General features: G+C 40.5%; 1 protein-coding gene across 23 annotated transcripts in view; it reads left to right on the top strand.

Moving 5' to 3' along the window:
- Nucleotides 1-13,886, top strand: part of RAPGEF6 (Rap guanine nucleotide exchange factor 6) — a 234,376-nt gene extending 220,490 nt beyond the window's left edge. For 14 of the 23 annotated variants that reach the window (XM_036281928.1, XM_036281931.1, XM_036281923.1 and 11 more), the window contains 4 exons: nucleotides 1,816-2,044; nucleotides 3,697-4,199; nucleotides 11,764-12,078; nucleotides 13,026-13,886. In XM_036281928.1, the coding sequence (XP_036137821.1) occupies nucleotides 1,816-2,044; nucleotides 3,697-4,199; nucleotides 11,764-12,078; nucleotides 13,026-13,051 (1,073 nt within the window). In that variant the 3' untranslated portion in view covers nucleotides 13,052-13,886. The remainder of the gene's footprint in view (nucleotides 1-1,815; nucleotides 2,045-3,696; nucleotides 4,200-11,763; nucleotides 12,079-13,025) is intronic. The other 9 variants (XM_036281924.1, XM_036281947.1, XM_036281925.1 and 6 more) reach the window with 1 other exon arrangement.
- Nucleotides 13,887-14,686: the final 800 nt, after the last annotated feature.

Genomic DNA, 14,686 nt, shown 5'->3' on the forward strand with positions numbered 1-14,686 from the left:
AATTAACCAGTTAATTCCTAAAGGGCACTGAGAAATAATAGTAATCCCAAGACCTGAGAACTGGGGTAGGAGTTGAGACTGGCTTGTCTTGTGCCTGGCCCACAAGCTAAATATAAATCACATGTTTTCTAGGTCTTAATTTTTCTCTTTGAAATAGTTAATGAAACTACTTAATAACACTTTTTTTTTTTTTTTTTGGTACGTGCCCCTAGCGGGAACCAAACCCAGGACTCTCTGGTCCGCAGGCCGATGCTCTAACTGCTGAGCCAAATTGGCCAGGGCAACATATTTTTTTTTTTTAATGACTTGAGTTATATGTGATTATAAAGCCTATAGTTCTTGAGATTCCTAGGGATTGAACCAAAGGTTGTATATGCCTACATTCTCAGTGAACAGAAGATAATTATTTGCTTCTTTGAGGCCTACTCCTTGCTGGGTTTACTATAGCATTTTCTTTTATTTCTAGGCAAAAGAAGTTTGGTTACTTTTCTAACACTTATGAAAACCAACTCTTATGTACATTTAACTATCAGGCTGCAGATTTGTTTTGGGATCCTTCCACTTCCCTTCATCTCCAGCACTCTGTTCCAAAGAATGCAAAAGAAAATCTCTGTAGCTATATCTGCTGTGCAGTAAGTCATAAAACAATTTAAAACAGGTAGATGCTGTTTTTTTCATAATACATTCTTATGTCAGTTCAGCTGTTCAGTGTACTATTCTGCAAAGTTGGTGAAGAAAATGAAAAATAGGTGTAAGATTAAATCCAAATCTAAAACCATTTTTTAAAAAGGACTAAAACAGTCCTGGCTGGTTTGGCTCAGCAGTTAGAAGCATTGGCCCGAGGACCAAAGGGTCTTGGGTTCTATTCCTGGTCAAGGGCACATACCTGGGTTGTAGGTTTGATCCCTCGCCCCGGTCAGGGTCCTGGGGGAGGCAACCAATTTGTGTGTCTCTTTTACATCTATATTTCTCTTTCCCTCTCTCTCTCTTTCCCTCTCCACCCCCTCTTCCCTTCCTCCCTCCTTTTCACTCTATCTAAGAAACAATGGAAAAGTATCCTTGAGCGAGGGGGAAAAATTTTTATTTAAAAATACTGAAACAGCCTAGTCGTTGTGGCTAAGTGGATTGAGTGTTTTCCCATGGACTCAGAGGTCCCTGTTTGATTCCTGGTCAGGTCACGTGCCTGAGTTGCGGGCTTGATCCCAAGTGAGGGGCATGTAGGAGGCAGCCAATCAATGTTTCTCTTTCACATTGATGTTTCTATTTCTCCTTTCTCTCTCAAAAAAAATTCTTAAACAACATTTTTTTTTTAAATACTAAAACAATGGCTTTCATTTGGGGGCAAGACTTCTTAGGTGACATAGCAGAATATCTGGGGTAAGTATATGTAGTTTGAAAAAACAAAAATGTAATTTTTTCCCATGAGTCCTGACTCTGCTCTCTCACACCTACCTCAAAGTGGTATTTTGGACACTCAGGTCAAGCAATGAAATATTTATGTTAATCAAAGGGGAGGAGACATACGGTTAAAAAGAAGTTGAGAAACTCAAGATGTCTACTTTTTAATGTTTTTAAATGTACTTAATGCCTTGTTTTATTAAGTGCTTGTTGCTTTGTGAGAACCTGGAGCAGATAGTGGGACTAGTTTTCTCAATAATACTAGACTTTGACTTTTTTATCTCTTGATTTTGGAGTTGAATTGGTATGGTGTGGGAGGTAAGGGAATGAACATATAAGGGAATGCCCTCTCCCTGACCATGTTCCCCGACCTGTTCTCTTGTTTTGTAGTTTGATCACTTGTCTTCTCTCGTTCAGGTTATATACTTATGCCATCAGCTAAATATGACAACTTGTCTGACTCCAGCCATAGTGAGATTTCTTCACGGTCCAGCATTGTGAGCAATTGTTCTGTTGACTCCATGTCTGCAGCTCTACAGGATGAACGCTGTTCCTCCCAGGTTGTCACAGTCCCTGAATCCACAATGACATTGGAAAAGACAGAGCACTCCTCAGGGACAGGAGACCATAGTCAGCTTGGCCCTGGGTAAACATCCTCGTCTGTGTTTATATCATAAAAGTGGCCACTGCAAGGGGATCCTTAGAATATGAAGGCCAACCTTGTGTCACTATAATGAATAGGCAATAAGTACTATTTTGAAAGATGTGTGGGTGCTCATTTTTTAAGTGTTGCTGAATTCAAGTTAACTTTTTATTACATGTACCTTTTCAATCAGTAAGAACTCAAAGTGAAGTTGTTAGTGATATGGGGAGGTGGTTTTTGCATTCTAGCTGTTAGATTTGAGATTGTTAAGAAAGATTGTGTAGTGGGAGGTACCTCCAGTGCTGTACACACTGTAGACAGGTTGGGGGTGTAGGAGGTTCTTGATCTTATTCTCTGAAATTATGATTTAGGGGGTAAGAATTATCGGCTGGCAGAAGAGTGTAACTCTAAATTTCTGTTCATAGTCATGCAAAATGGAAATCTTTAAGAAAGCATTGAAAAAGTTGATTCTAAACTGAAAATGTTGTTAGATATGTTATACTTTAATATGAAAAGTGTAAGATAAAGTGTTATCATCGGCCCTGGCCAGTTTGGCTCAGTGGTTAGAGCGTCGGCCCGCGGACCAAAGAGTCATGGGTTCGATTCCGGCCAAAGTCACGTACCTTGGTTGTGGTTCATCCCCGGCCCTGGTCAGGGTAGTGTGGGAGACAACCAGTCGATGTGTCAAAGTTTCTCTCTCTCTCTCTCTCTCCTACTCTATCTGAAGATAAATCAAAAAAAAAAAAAAAAAAAATATCCTTGAAAAGCCCTGGCCGGTTTGGCTCAGCGGTTAGAGCGTTGGCCTGCGGTCCTGAGAGACCCGGGTTCGGTTCCCGCTAAGGGCACGTACCTTGGTTGCAGTTTGTCCCTGGCCCTGGCGGTTGTGCGGGTGGCAGCCACTCGATGTGTTCCTTTCACATCGATGTTTCTCTCTCTCTCTGTGTTCCTCTCTCTCCCTCCCACTCTACCTGAACAAAAAGTGGAAAAATGTCCTCGGGTGAGGATTTAAAAAAAAAAAAAATTTTATTCATTTCAAGCCTTATTTTTCATTCTCATTTAAAATAAATTCAAGGGAAAAATGTGAGCCCTGGCCCATGTGGCACAGTAGTTAGAGCATCAGCCTGTATACCAAAGGGTCACGGGTTTGATTCCTGGTCAATGTCATGTACCTGGGTTGCGGGTTCTATCCCTGGCCCCGGGTGGGGTCAAATGGGAAGCAATCAATCAATGTGTGTCTCTCTCATATCGATATTTCTCTCTCCCTCTCTTCCTCCCTCTCTCCCTCTCTCCTTCCCTTGCTCCCTTCCTTCCTTCTTTCCACTCTCTCTAAAATCAGTGGAAAAAAATCCTTGAGGGAGAATTAACCAAAAAAAATTTTTTAAGAAAAATTCTGAGGAAACCTTGCTAAAGTATTTGCATTTCTTCAGTGCATTTTTCTAAGCTAATCTAAGTATTAACATTAATGCTTAGTATTAACAATAGAAGTTAGTGATGATTGATTATAGGGTCATTTTCTTCCATAAGGTTATTTTGGCGTGAACTCTTGTGGTATGTGTTCCGTCGTCTCTTGTACACATTTAATACTTGAGATGGACAGAAGAATGGTTTTCTAGTGAGCCAGTAAATTACTTTTAATTGTTGATCTTCAATTTTAGGTGGACACTCTCAAAGCCATCTCTAATCAAGAATTTAGCTGTCTCATCTTCTGTGAGCAATGAAGAGATTTCTCATGAGCACATCATTATAGAAGCAGCCGATAGTGGTCGTGGAAGTTGGACTTCCTGTTCAAGCAGTTCCCATGACAACTTCCAAAGCCTTCCAAACCCAAAAGGCTGGGATTTTTTTAACTCTTACCGACATACCCATTTGGACGGTCCCATTGCTGAAGTTGAACCCACTGACTGTGAGCCTTATTCCTGTCCTAAAGGCTGCTCTAGAACTTGTGGTCAGTGTAAAGGAAGCCTAGAGACTAATCAGATGAGACAGAGTTGGGCCTCCTCCAGTTCTCTGTCTGACACATATGAACCCAACTATGGAACAGTTAAGCGGAGAGTGTTGGAGAGCACCCCAGCTGAGTCATCTGAAGGCTTGGACCCCAAGGATGGCACAGACCCAGTCTATAAAACTGTTACTTCAAGTACAGAAAAGGGCTTGATTGGTAAGTTCTGTGATTTCTATTGTATCTGTTTTGGCATTTAGAGATAAAGTGGTAAAAATGGCATTGGGGCAGCTTGGTCTAGAATTTTATTACTGGAAAAAAAATCCTTTCTCTCACTTCAGTCCCTCTTCCCTCTTCAAACAAATTGCTTTTTAGAAGTTCATGATTTCTCAAGGGCTTTGGGACAGGTATTAAAGCCTATTAAAATGAAAAGGCTGAAATGAAAGTATTTAAGGGGACAGGTTTATTTGTCTTGTTTTGTCTTTGAGAGCTTTTTGTTCATTGAGAAAAGATTGCATTACTATGCAGTAGTAATAAAGGGATTATCCTGTTCGTCACATCAGAAATTGTTTGGACTGCAGTTGTTATGCGTGTGTGGTAGAAACTTTCAATCTTTGGTAATACAGGTGAGAAGAAATATAATAAGGAAATCCAAAACATTTTTTAGTATACCTTCCTGGAGCACATCATGGGCACACCAACTCCTGTTTGTGGATTCCATTATAACCACACACAGCTTTCTTGGTGTCTTCTTTTAGTATTTAAGCCATCAAATACATTTTTTCATTTATTTCTTGAATTATGTAAATACTTGGATATAATAGCCCCTGTTTTTCTATTTATGTGGAATGATAATACTTTGAATCAATATTACCATAATCAACTCTTAAATCTGTAGCTTATTCATGATGTCAATTGAAATTACAAAAAATGTGAAATACGTGCCGATTTTTATAGCACATTTGTTTTTTACATGTCAAATTGCATTAGTTTTTTATTATTATGAAATTTATTGGTGTAACATTGGTTGATAGGATCATATAGGTTTCAGGTGTGGATTTCTATGTTACAAGATCTATATATTGCATTGTGTGCCTACCACCCAAAGTCAAATCATCTTTCGTCACTATATATTAGGCCTCCTTCACCCCCACCCCACCCCCTTCCCTCTGATAACCACCATGCTGCTATTTGTGTTCACGAGTTTTGATTTTATATCCCACATGTGAGTGAAATCATATGGTTCTTAGCTTTTTCTGCCTTATTTCACTCAGCATAATATTCTCAAGGTTTATCCATGTTGTCACAAATGTCAGTATTTTGTCTTTTCTTATGGCTGAGTATATTCCATTGTGTACCACATCTCCTTTATTCAATCCTCTATCACAGAACACTTTGGTTGTCCACATGTCTTGGCCACGGTGCATAATTCTGCAGTGAACATAGGGGTGCATGTATCTTTGCAAATACATGTTTTTGAGTTTTTCAGACATATACCCAGAAGAAGGATTGCTGGGTCATATGGCAGCTCTATTCTTAATTTTTTGAGGAATCTCCAGACTGTTTTCTTTTTCCTTTTTTTTTTTTTTTTTTATCCTTACCCGAGGACATTTTACCATTTTTTGTTCAGACAGAGTGGGAAGGAGGGAGGGAGAGAGAGAGAAACATCGACGTGAAAGGGACACATCGAGTGGCTGCCACCTGCACTACCAACCAGGGCCAGGGACAAACTGCAACCGAGGTACGTGCCCCTAGCAGGATCCGAACCCAGATCTCTCTGAACCACAGGCCGACACTCTAACCTCTGAGCCAAACCGGCCAGGGCCAGACTATTTTCCATAGTGGCTGTACCAGTCTGCATTCCCACCAGCAGTGAATTGAGGGTTCCCTTTTTTGCACAACTCTCCAACACTTGTTATTATTACTTGTCTTGTTGATAATAGCCATTCTAACAGGTATGAGGTGCTGTCTCTTTGTATTTTTTTTAATATGTTTTTATTGATTTTTAGAGAGAACGAGAGGGAGGGAGAGATAGAAACATAAATGAGAGAAAAACATCAATCAGCTGCCCCTGCATGATTCTTATGGGGATCAAGCCTGCAACCCAGACATGTGCCCTGACCAGGAATTGAACTGGTGACCTCTTGGTTTATGGGTCAATGCTTAACCACTGAGCCACACCAGCCATGCTCATTGTAGTTTTGATTTGCATTTCCCTAATTGCTAATGAGGTTGAACATCTTTTCATATATCTGTTGGTTGTTTGTATGTCTTCTTGGGAGAGATGTCTGTTCTAGTCCTCTGCCTATTTTTTCAATGTGTTGTTTGCTGAATTTTATGAGTTTTTTATGTATTTTTAATATGTATTAAAATATCAAAACTACATGTCGGAGTTGCTGTTTGCAAATATCATCTCTCATTTGGTCAGCTGCCTCTTTATTTTGTTGTTGGTTTCTTTTGCTGTGCAGAAACTTTTTAGTTTGATGTAGTGCCATTTATTTATTTTTTTCTTCAATTTCGTTGCTTTTGGTGTCAAGGTCATAAAATGTTCCCTGTAAGCAAGATCTTATGTTTTCTTTTATGTAATTTTTTGTTTTGGATCTTATATTTAGGTCTTTGATCCATTTTGAATTAATTTTTGTACATGGGGACAAACTGCAATCCAGTTTCATTCTTTTGCATGTGGCTTCCCAATTTTCCCAGCACCATTTATTAAAGAGGCTTTCTTCATTGTGTGTTTCTGGCTCCTTTGTTGAAAATTATCTGCCCATATACATGTGGTTTACCAATTCTGTACCATTGATCTGTGTGTCTGTTTTTCTGCCAACACCATACTGCTCTGATTATTATAGTCCTGTAGTATAAATGTCAAATTGCATTATAGAATGGGTTTTTAGTCCATTTTTCCCAGGGATTTTTTTTTAAAATCAAAGCCTTATAGATAACCACAATATGGATATATAAGCATGAGTGTAAAAGGATACAAAATTCTTCTCTTGTCCATTTGGGATAATAGATTTTTAAAAAATCTTTTGTTTCTTTCATTTCTAGATGACTGGGCAGATCACTTACATTCTTCATTCTTGTCTGTCTTCTTTTGACATTCTCTTCATCCCCTCCTCATTCCATCCAAAGATGGGAATGGAAATCTTTTCTGACCTTGATACCAATGCAGATTTTACTAACAGTTCTAGAAATTTAATTATGGATAAACTTGATCCTCTAAAGGGAGAATTAATGTTATAACTATTTAATGATCCCTTTTAATTTGTTCTACTTATACGTAGGTATTGTTTGTGTTTTAAAAGTCACTTTGATGTTCAAGAAATTCAGAACCTTTTTTTATGTGACCTATTTCTGATGCTTTGGAAGCTTTGCCTTTGTCCCAGGATTTATAAACTTAGGGAAAAGAATTTTAAGTCACCATTATTTATTTGTTTTTTAGCATATTTTCATATAATTTTTTTTTTAGAGAGAGAGAAACATCGATGTGAGAGAGAAACATTAGTTGGCTGCCTCCTGCACACCCCCTACTGGGTTTCAAGCCCATAACCCTGGCATGTGCCCTAGCCAGGAATCAAACTGCGACATCAGTGCATGGGACAATGCTCAGTCCATTGAGCCACACTGGCAGGGCAGTCACCATTGTTTTTTATTATTATTATTTTATTATTTTTTTTTTATCCTCACCCAAGGACATTTTCCATTTTTTATTCAGATAGAGTGAGAGGAAGAGAGAGAGAGAAACATCGATGTAAAAGGGACACATCGAGTGGTTGCCACCCGCACGACCAACCCGGGCCAGGGACAAACTGCAACCGAGGTACACGCCTTTAGCGGGAACAGAACCCAGGTCTCTCTGGACCGCAGGCCAACGCTCTAACCGCTGACCCAAACCGGCCAGGGCAGTCACCATTATTTTTATGTTCACTAAAAATCAGAAAAACTGCCCTGGCCGGTTTTGCTCAGTGGTTAGAGCATCGGCTCGCAGACCAGAGAGACCTGGGTTCTGTTCCCGCTAAAGGCGTGTACCTCGGTTGCAGTTTGTCCCTGGCCCTGGTTGGTCGTGCGGGTGGCAACCACTCGATGTATCCCTTTTACGTCGATGTTTCTCTCTCTCTCTCTTTCTCCCTCCCTCTCTATCTGAACAAAATATCCAAAAATGTCCTCAGATGAGGATAAAAAATAAAAAATAAATAAATAAAAGTCAGAAAAACTTAATTTAAGGTGGATTTTCTAAAATTATGGTTTTTTCCTTTTTTTTTTTAAATCTTTATTGTTGAATGTATTACAGATGTTCCTTATTTTTCCCCCCATTGACCCCTTCGTCCCCATTCTTGCCCCCCTCCCGCCTTTTCCCACACTATTGTCTGTGTCCATTGGTTATACATATAAGTTCTTTGGTTTATTTCTTCCCACCCCCTAACCCCCTTCTCTTTGAGGTTTGTCAGTCTAGCAATGAATTTGTACTTCTTAATCCCTTCACCTTTTTCACCCATTCCCCCAACACCCCTCCCATCTGGCAACCAACAAAATGTTCTCTGTATCTATGAGAATGTTTCTGTTCTGCCTCTTCATTTTGTTTGTAGATCACATTGTCAATAGATATGTATTCATTGCCATTTTGTTTGTTCATATGTTTTACCTTTTTCTTCAAAAAGATCCTTCATCGCCCTGGTCGGTTTGGCTCAGCGGTTAGAGTGTCGGCCTGCGGTCCGGAGAGACCCGGGTTCGGTTCCCGCTAAGGGCATGTACCTTGGTTGCAGTTTGTCCCCGGCCCTGGTTGGTCGTGCGGGTGGCAGCCACTCGATGTTTCACATCGATGTTTCTCTCTCTCTCTCTCCCTCCTGCTCTATCTGAACAAAGAATGAAAAAGTGTCCTCAGGTGAGGATAAAAAAAAAAAAAAGATCCTTCATCATTTCATATAATAACGGTTTGGTGGTGATGAACTCCTTTAACTTTTCTTGTCTGAGAAAGTCTATATGGCCATTGATTCTAAATGACAGCTTTGCAGGATAGAGTAATCTTGGTTGTAGGTTCTTGCTTTTCATCACTCTGAATATTTCTTGCCACTGCCTTCTAGCCTGCAAAGTTTCTTTTGAGAAATCAGCTGACAGCCTTATGAGAACTCCCTTGTAGGTAACTAACTGCTTTTCTCTTGATGCTTTTAAGATTCTCTCTTCGTCTTGAACCTTTTGCATTTTGATGATGATGTGTCTTGGTGTAGGCCTCTTGGGGGTTCATCTTGTTTGGGACTCTCTATGCTTTCTGTACTTGTATGTCTGTTTCCTTCACCAAGTTAGGAAAGTTTTCTGCCATTATTGTTTCAAACAGGTTTTCAATTTCTCGTTCTCTTTCTTCTCCTTCTGGCACCCCCAAGATGCAAATGTTGGCACGCTTGAAGTTGTCCCAGAGGCTCCTTATACTATTTCTTTGGATTCTTTTTTCTTTTTGCTGTTCTGATTGGGCGTTTTTTGCTTCCTTACATTCCAAATCAATGGTTTGCTTTTTGGATTTACCTCCTCTACTATTGAGTCTGTGTAAATTTTTCTTTATTTCAGTTAACGCCTCCTTCATTTCTGACTATGCATCCATCATTTCGGACTGGTCGTTTTTTATGCTCTTGAGGCCCTCTCTAAGTTCACTGAGGTTCTCACTCAGTTCATTGAGTATCCTTATAAGCAGTATTTTGAACTCAGCATCTGTTAGGTTGCTTATCTCCATTTCACTTAGTTCTTTTATTGAGGTTTTGTTCTTTCATTTGGGACCTGTTTGTCTCCTCATTTTGGCTGCCTCCCTGTGTTTGTTTCAGTGTATTATTTAATGAGAGGTGTGGGGCTGTCTGAGACCAGATGCTGCCTGTTTGAAGAATTTAGGAAAACTTGCCCTGGCCGGTTTGGCTCAGCGGTTAGAGCGTCCACCCGCTAAGGGCATGTACCTTGGTTGCAGTTTGTCCCCGGCCCTGGTTGGTCATGCGGGTGGCAGCCACTCGATGTGTCCCTTTCACATCGATGTTTCCCTCTCTCTCTCTTCCTCTCTCTCCCTCCCACTCTGTCTGTACAAAAAATGGAAAAATGTCCTCGGGTGAGGATTAAAAAAAAAAAGAAGGAGGAAAAAAAGAATTTAGGAAAACCTGAAGCAGGATCCCAGACAGGCCAATCCTATGGTTAAGCAACTGGCAACAGCTTGGGTGGGCTTGAAAGTTGGGTGGGGCGGAGCCTCGGAATCACCAGGGCAGGGCTACCAGTGTGAGCCAGGTTGCTGGAATTCCCAGGTATGGGGACTGCCGCCCCAAGGACGGGCTCACCAAAGGAACAAAGGCCTCTGACAGCACGTTTGTCCCAGAGAAAGCCCCCTCTCCAGCTCTCACTCCAGTGCCAAATAGCTCAGTTCTTCCCTGTATGTTTCTGGTGCCCCTCGAGCTAACTCCTCTCCAAGCTTAGAGGGAGTGAGTCCGATAAGTCCGTGCGCAGGCCCTTTAAGGAGCTGCCTGGGGCTCCAGCCGCATCAGCTTCCCTGAGCCTCAGTTCCCACTGGTTTTTCCAGCCAGAAGTTATAGAGATTCTCTTCCTGGCACTGGAACCCTGAGCGGGCGTCTAGTGTGGGACTGGGATCCCTCAGTCCTCAGGACCTTCCCAGCTACGGTATCCTCCTGATTTTTATCCGCCACACGTGGGTGTGGGACCAGCCTGTTATGCCTCTGCCCGTCCTACCAGTCTCGATGTGGCTGCTTCTTTAATTCTGTAGTTGTAGGGCTTCCATTCACTTGATTTCAGGCGGTTTTGAATGATGGTTGTTCCATAGTTTAGTTGTAACTTTGATGTGGTTGTGGGAGGACGTGATACCACGTTTACCTACGCCACCATCTTGAGCAAAAGTGCTTTTTCCTTCTTAATCACAGAGCAGAAATTAGAAGTAAGACCCTTAAAGTAGTGAGTTCCCTATACCAGGAAAGTTAAAATTGTTTTATATGCCAGAACTGACAACTTTGTCTGTCCAGGAGTGCCATGAAACAGAGGTCCACATCTCAGGGAGAGGTAGAGCAGCCTTAAATAGCGGGCCCAAAAGTCATTTCTATGAAAATCCACTCAACACAGGATAAATATCTAGGGTAGACTTTTAAAATGTTTATGACTCAGTCATCTTTGGGATTGGTATTCCTAGAGTTTGTCACACACTTCTGTGATGTGAGGGCTGAGCTGCCAAAGGAATCTTGTCATTTGTTATCTCCTTCAGCTCTTTCTCATTCTGTTTAATGTTTGTAAAACCTAATGTTATTTATTTATTTATTTTTTATCCTGACCCGAGGACGTTTTTGATTTATCTTCAGACAGAGCAAGAGGGAGAGACGGAGGGAGGGAGGGAGGGAGGGAGAGTGTGAGACAGACAGAGAGAGAGAGAGAGAGAGAGAGAGAGAGAGAGAGAGAAACATCGATGTGAGAGAGAGAGACATTGAGTGGCTGCCACTCACACAACCCTAACCAGGTCCGGGGACAAACTGCAACCGAGGTATGAACCTGGGTCTCTCTGTTCCGTGGGCTGACGCTGTAATCGCTGAGCCAAACCAGCCAGGGCATAATTTGTATATTTTTAAAACATGTTTAAATATTAAATTTATTAAGTTTTTAAAAAATGTTTAATCTGCTGTCACTGTATTCAAATATATGTATTCATTTTGTCTGTTTTTTAGTTGTTTTGTCGTCGTAATAAGTTTCAGTGTGGTTTTTTTTTTTATTTCTTATATTTTTCATTAACATGTCCATTGTTTATTTTTCATGCCAGTGTACTGTGTCACCTCACCCAAAAAGGAGGATAGGTATAGAGAGCCACCTCCTACTCCTCCAGGATATATGGGGATTTCATTAGCGGACCTGAAGGAAGGACCCCACCTACACCTAAAACCTCCAGATTATAGTGTGGCGGTGCAGAGGTCAAAGATGATGCATAACAGCCTGTCTAGACTGCCAGCAGCTTCTCTCAGTAGCAATCCCATGGCCTGTGTTCCATCGAAGATTGTCATTCAGCCTCAGAGGCATAATTTGCAGCCATCCCATCCTAAACTAGCAGATGTGACTGATGCAGATAGAGAAGCAGATGGTATGTTGACAAATTACCTTAATGGCTCTTAAATGAATTGCTGAACATATTAAAATGGTCTTTAGTCTGGTATTTCAAATAATCAGTAATGTTTTCTTAAATGCCTCAGAAATCTCTGTTTAAAAAAAAAAAAGAAAGAAAGAAATCCCTAAATATGATGGTGTGTATGTGTGTGTGTATTTTAAACCTCACCAGAGGGTATTTTTCCATTGATTTTCAGATTGGGGGTGGGGGGTGAGAAGACATTGATGTGAGACAGACACATCAACTGGCTGCCTCCCACGCAACCCCAATCAGGGCCAGGGATGGAACTGCAACTGAGGTACATGCCCTTGACTGGAATCAAACCCGTGACTCTCTGGTCTGCAAGCCGACGCTCTAATTGCTGAGCCAAACCAGCCAGGGCCGATGGTGTGTTTTTTAAATGAAGGAGGGCAAACTGCTTGATTGTGTGCCCAGTCTCCTTCTTCCAACTCAAATGGAGTATTCTTATATGTGATTGATAGTAGGTCAGTCTAATAGGATTATTTTGAGAGGAGGCACTTGACATTAGTGGAGTCATATTTTACATTGATGCAGGGAAACTTGAAACTGGAACTATTAAAATACAAAATTATCTGAAATTATGCTGTTGATATAGTTCCTCTTATTAGCTAAACCCTCATTGACTTTGCAGCTATGGTTTACTTTGTTAAAAATAAATGAAATATTATCCTTTTAAACAATAGAGTAATAAAGTAATTGAAAAGAAGTTATGAAATTGCAGTTTATTTTCAGCTTTCAATGTGATCAGAACTCATAAGTGTCATTACAAGAAAATCTGGACCTTGATAGGATCATTGAGAGGATTCTTGTTGAAATTGACTAATTTTATAACTGATAGATTGTTTGTTGGTCTTCCTGAATTTACTGATCTCTCACTTAACTGTATTTTTATTATTTTTCAGAAAATGAACAGGTTTCAGCAGTCTAGCTTTTGGATGTCCCATTTGACATCTGCTGAAAGTTGTGGAGGAAGGAGTGGGCAGAACCACCACCTCATGATTCCAGAGGCCCACAAACAGCTCGCTTCTGCTGCTCACCCAGAGATTTCATTCTCTGTACTCTGAGTGATGATAAGTCCTGAATCATGCCTCCTTTCATTAATCCTCAGCTATGGATGTTGTGCCTGGATACGTCTTCATTTTGCACACCAGACCTGCCTTGGGACCACAGTTACTAAAAGTCTTCCCCATGTATAATATTATATTACTATAGTTTTCCTTTAACAAGTTATTTTTAAATAGCAGTAGTAGTATTTTCAAGCCATAGCTTGGGCTAACAGACAAATTCAAAATGTCTGCCAGTACAGAGGATATTCTTGTGTATTTGAAAAATAACTTATTATTTGAAGTTTACAACTTTGTTTGTATTTGGGAGCTCTCATTACCTGATGTTTATGTTTGAGACCATAAAACTGTCTCTGGTCTGACCAAACAGAAGTCACCTTTGCAGAGTAATACGCTTGATCTGTACAGAACTTTAAGGATCTATGGCACCGATGCAGTGTAGGGTCTCACTTTGAGTGGAAGAGGAAGCCCTTTGCAATTGAGGTGTTAAGAAGGAAAATACCCCCCAACCCACCTGGTCCTGATTTGGAAGGTCAAATGAAATAGCCACAGGGTTTCTTATCAGTCCTTTGGAAAGGGGAGGGGGCAATTCTAATTTCCAAAGAATGAAATTTTTCTGTTAAATAACATGTATGCCAATTCTTTTTTTATCCTCACCCGAGGACATTTTTCCATTTTTTATTCAGATAGAGCGGGAAGGAGAGAGAGGAATAGAGAGAAACATCGACATGAAAGGGACACATCAAGTGGTCGCCACCCGCACGACCCAACCATGGCCAGGGACAAACTGCAGCTGAGGTACATGCCCTTAGCGGACACCGAACCCAGGTCTCTGTGGACCGCAGGTCAACGCTCTAACTGCTGAGCCAAACCGACCAGGGCTGCATGCCAATTCTTTCTGAACTGAAAGTCATGCTTCATCTAACTAAAAGTATAAATCCAGTACAGAATGGGTTTTAGAGCATTATACTCTATAAGAAACCCAAAACTAAAATTTTCTCAATTCAGCTATGGAGTTATTTTTTTAAAGGAAGTGTCATCATTGGTATGACCCTAAAGATGAGCATGAGGCAATATTCTGTACCGCGGGACACTGATGCCACAATCCTGCAGCCTGGCTACCCGCAGTAAAGCTCATGAGCTCATCAAGGTATATAATAGGTTGAATATTTTGTGGGAGAAAGAGGAACTAGAATTGTGGAAATTATTATCTCTCAGTTTCCATTCTAGTCATTGGCAGGAAGGATATATATATTTTTAACAGCCTATTGGGCATGGCTCTCTTAGGTATTTATTTAAAATTTTAGTGATTGTTTTGTGGATAAGCTAGACTTTCTACATTTTTACAAATGAAATATAATGTCTTCTTTATCTTATGTTTAAATTTTTTAGTTTGTTTTTTAGTGTAAAGGCAAGCAAGAGCTTAATAAATTTCTGTGACTACCAAAAAAATAAAAAGCCAAAGCCATTGATGTGCACTACCCAGATCAACTTAGAGC

The sequence above is a fragment of the Molossus molossus genome, unplaced genomic scaffold (genome assembly GCF_014108415.1).
Source record: "Molossus molossus isolate mMolMol1 unplaced genomic scaffold, mMolMol1.p scaffold_m16_p_4, whole genome shotgun sequence".
In the NCBI taxonomy this organism is placed as follows: domain Eukaryota; kingdom Metazoa; phylum Chordata; class Mammalia; order Chiroptera; family Molossidae; genus Molossus; species Molossus molossus.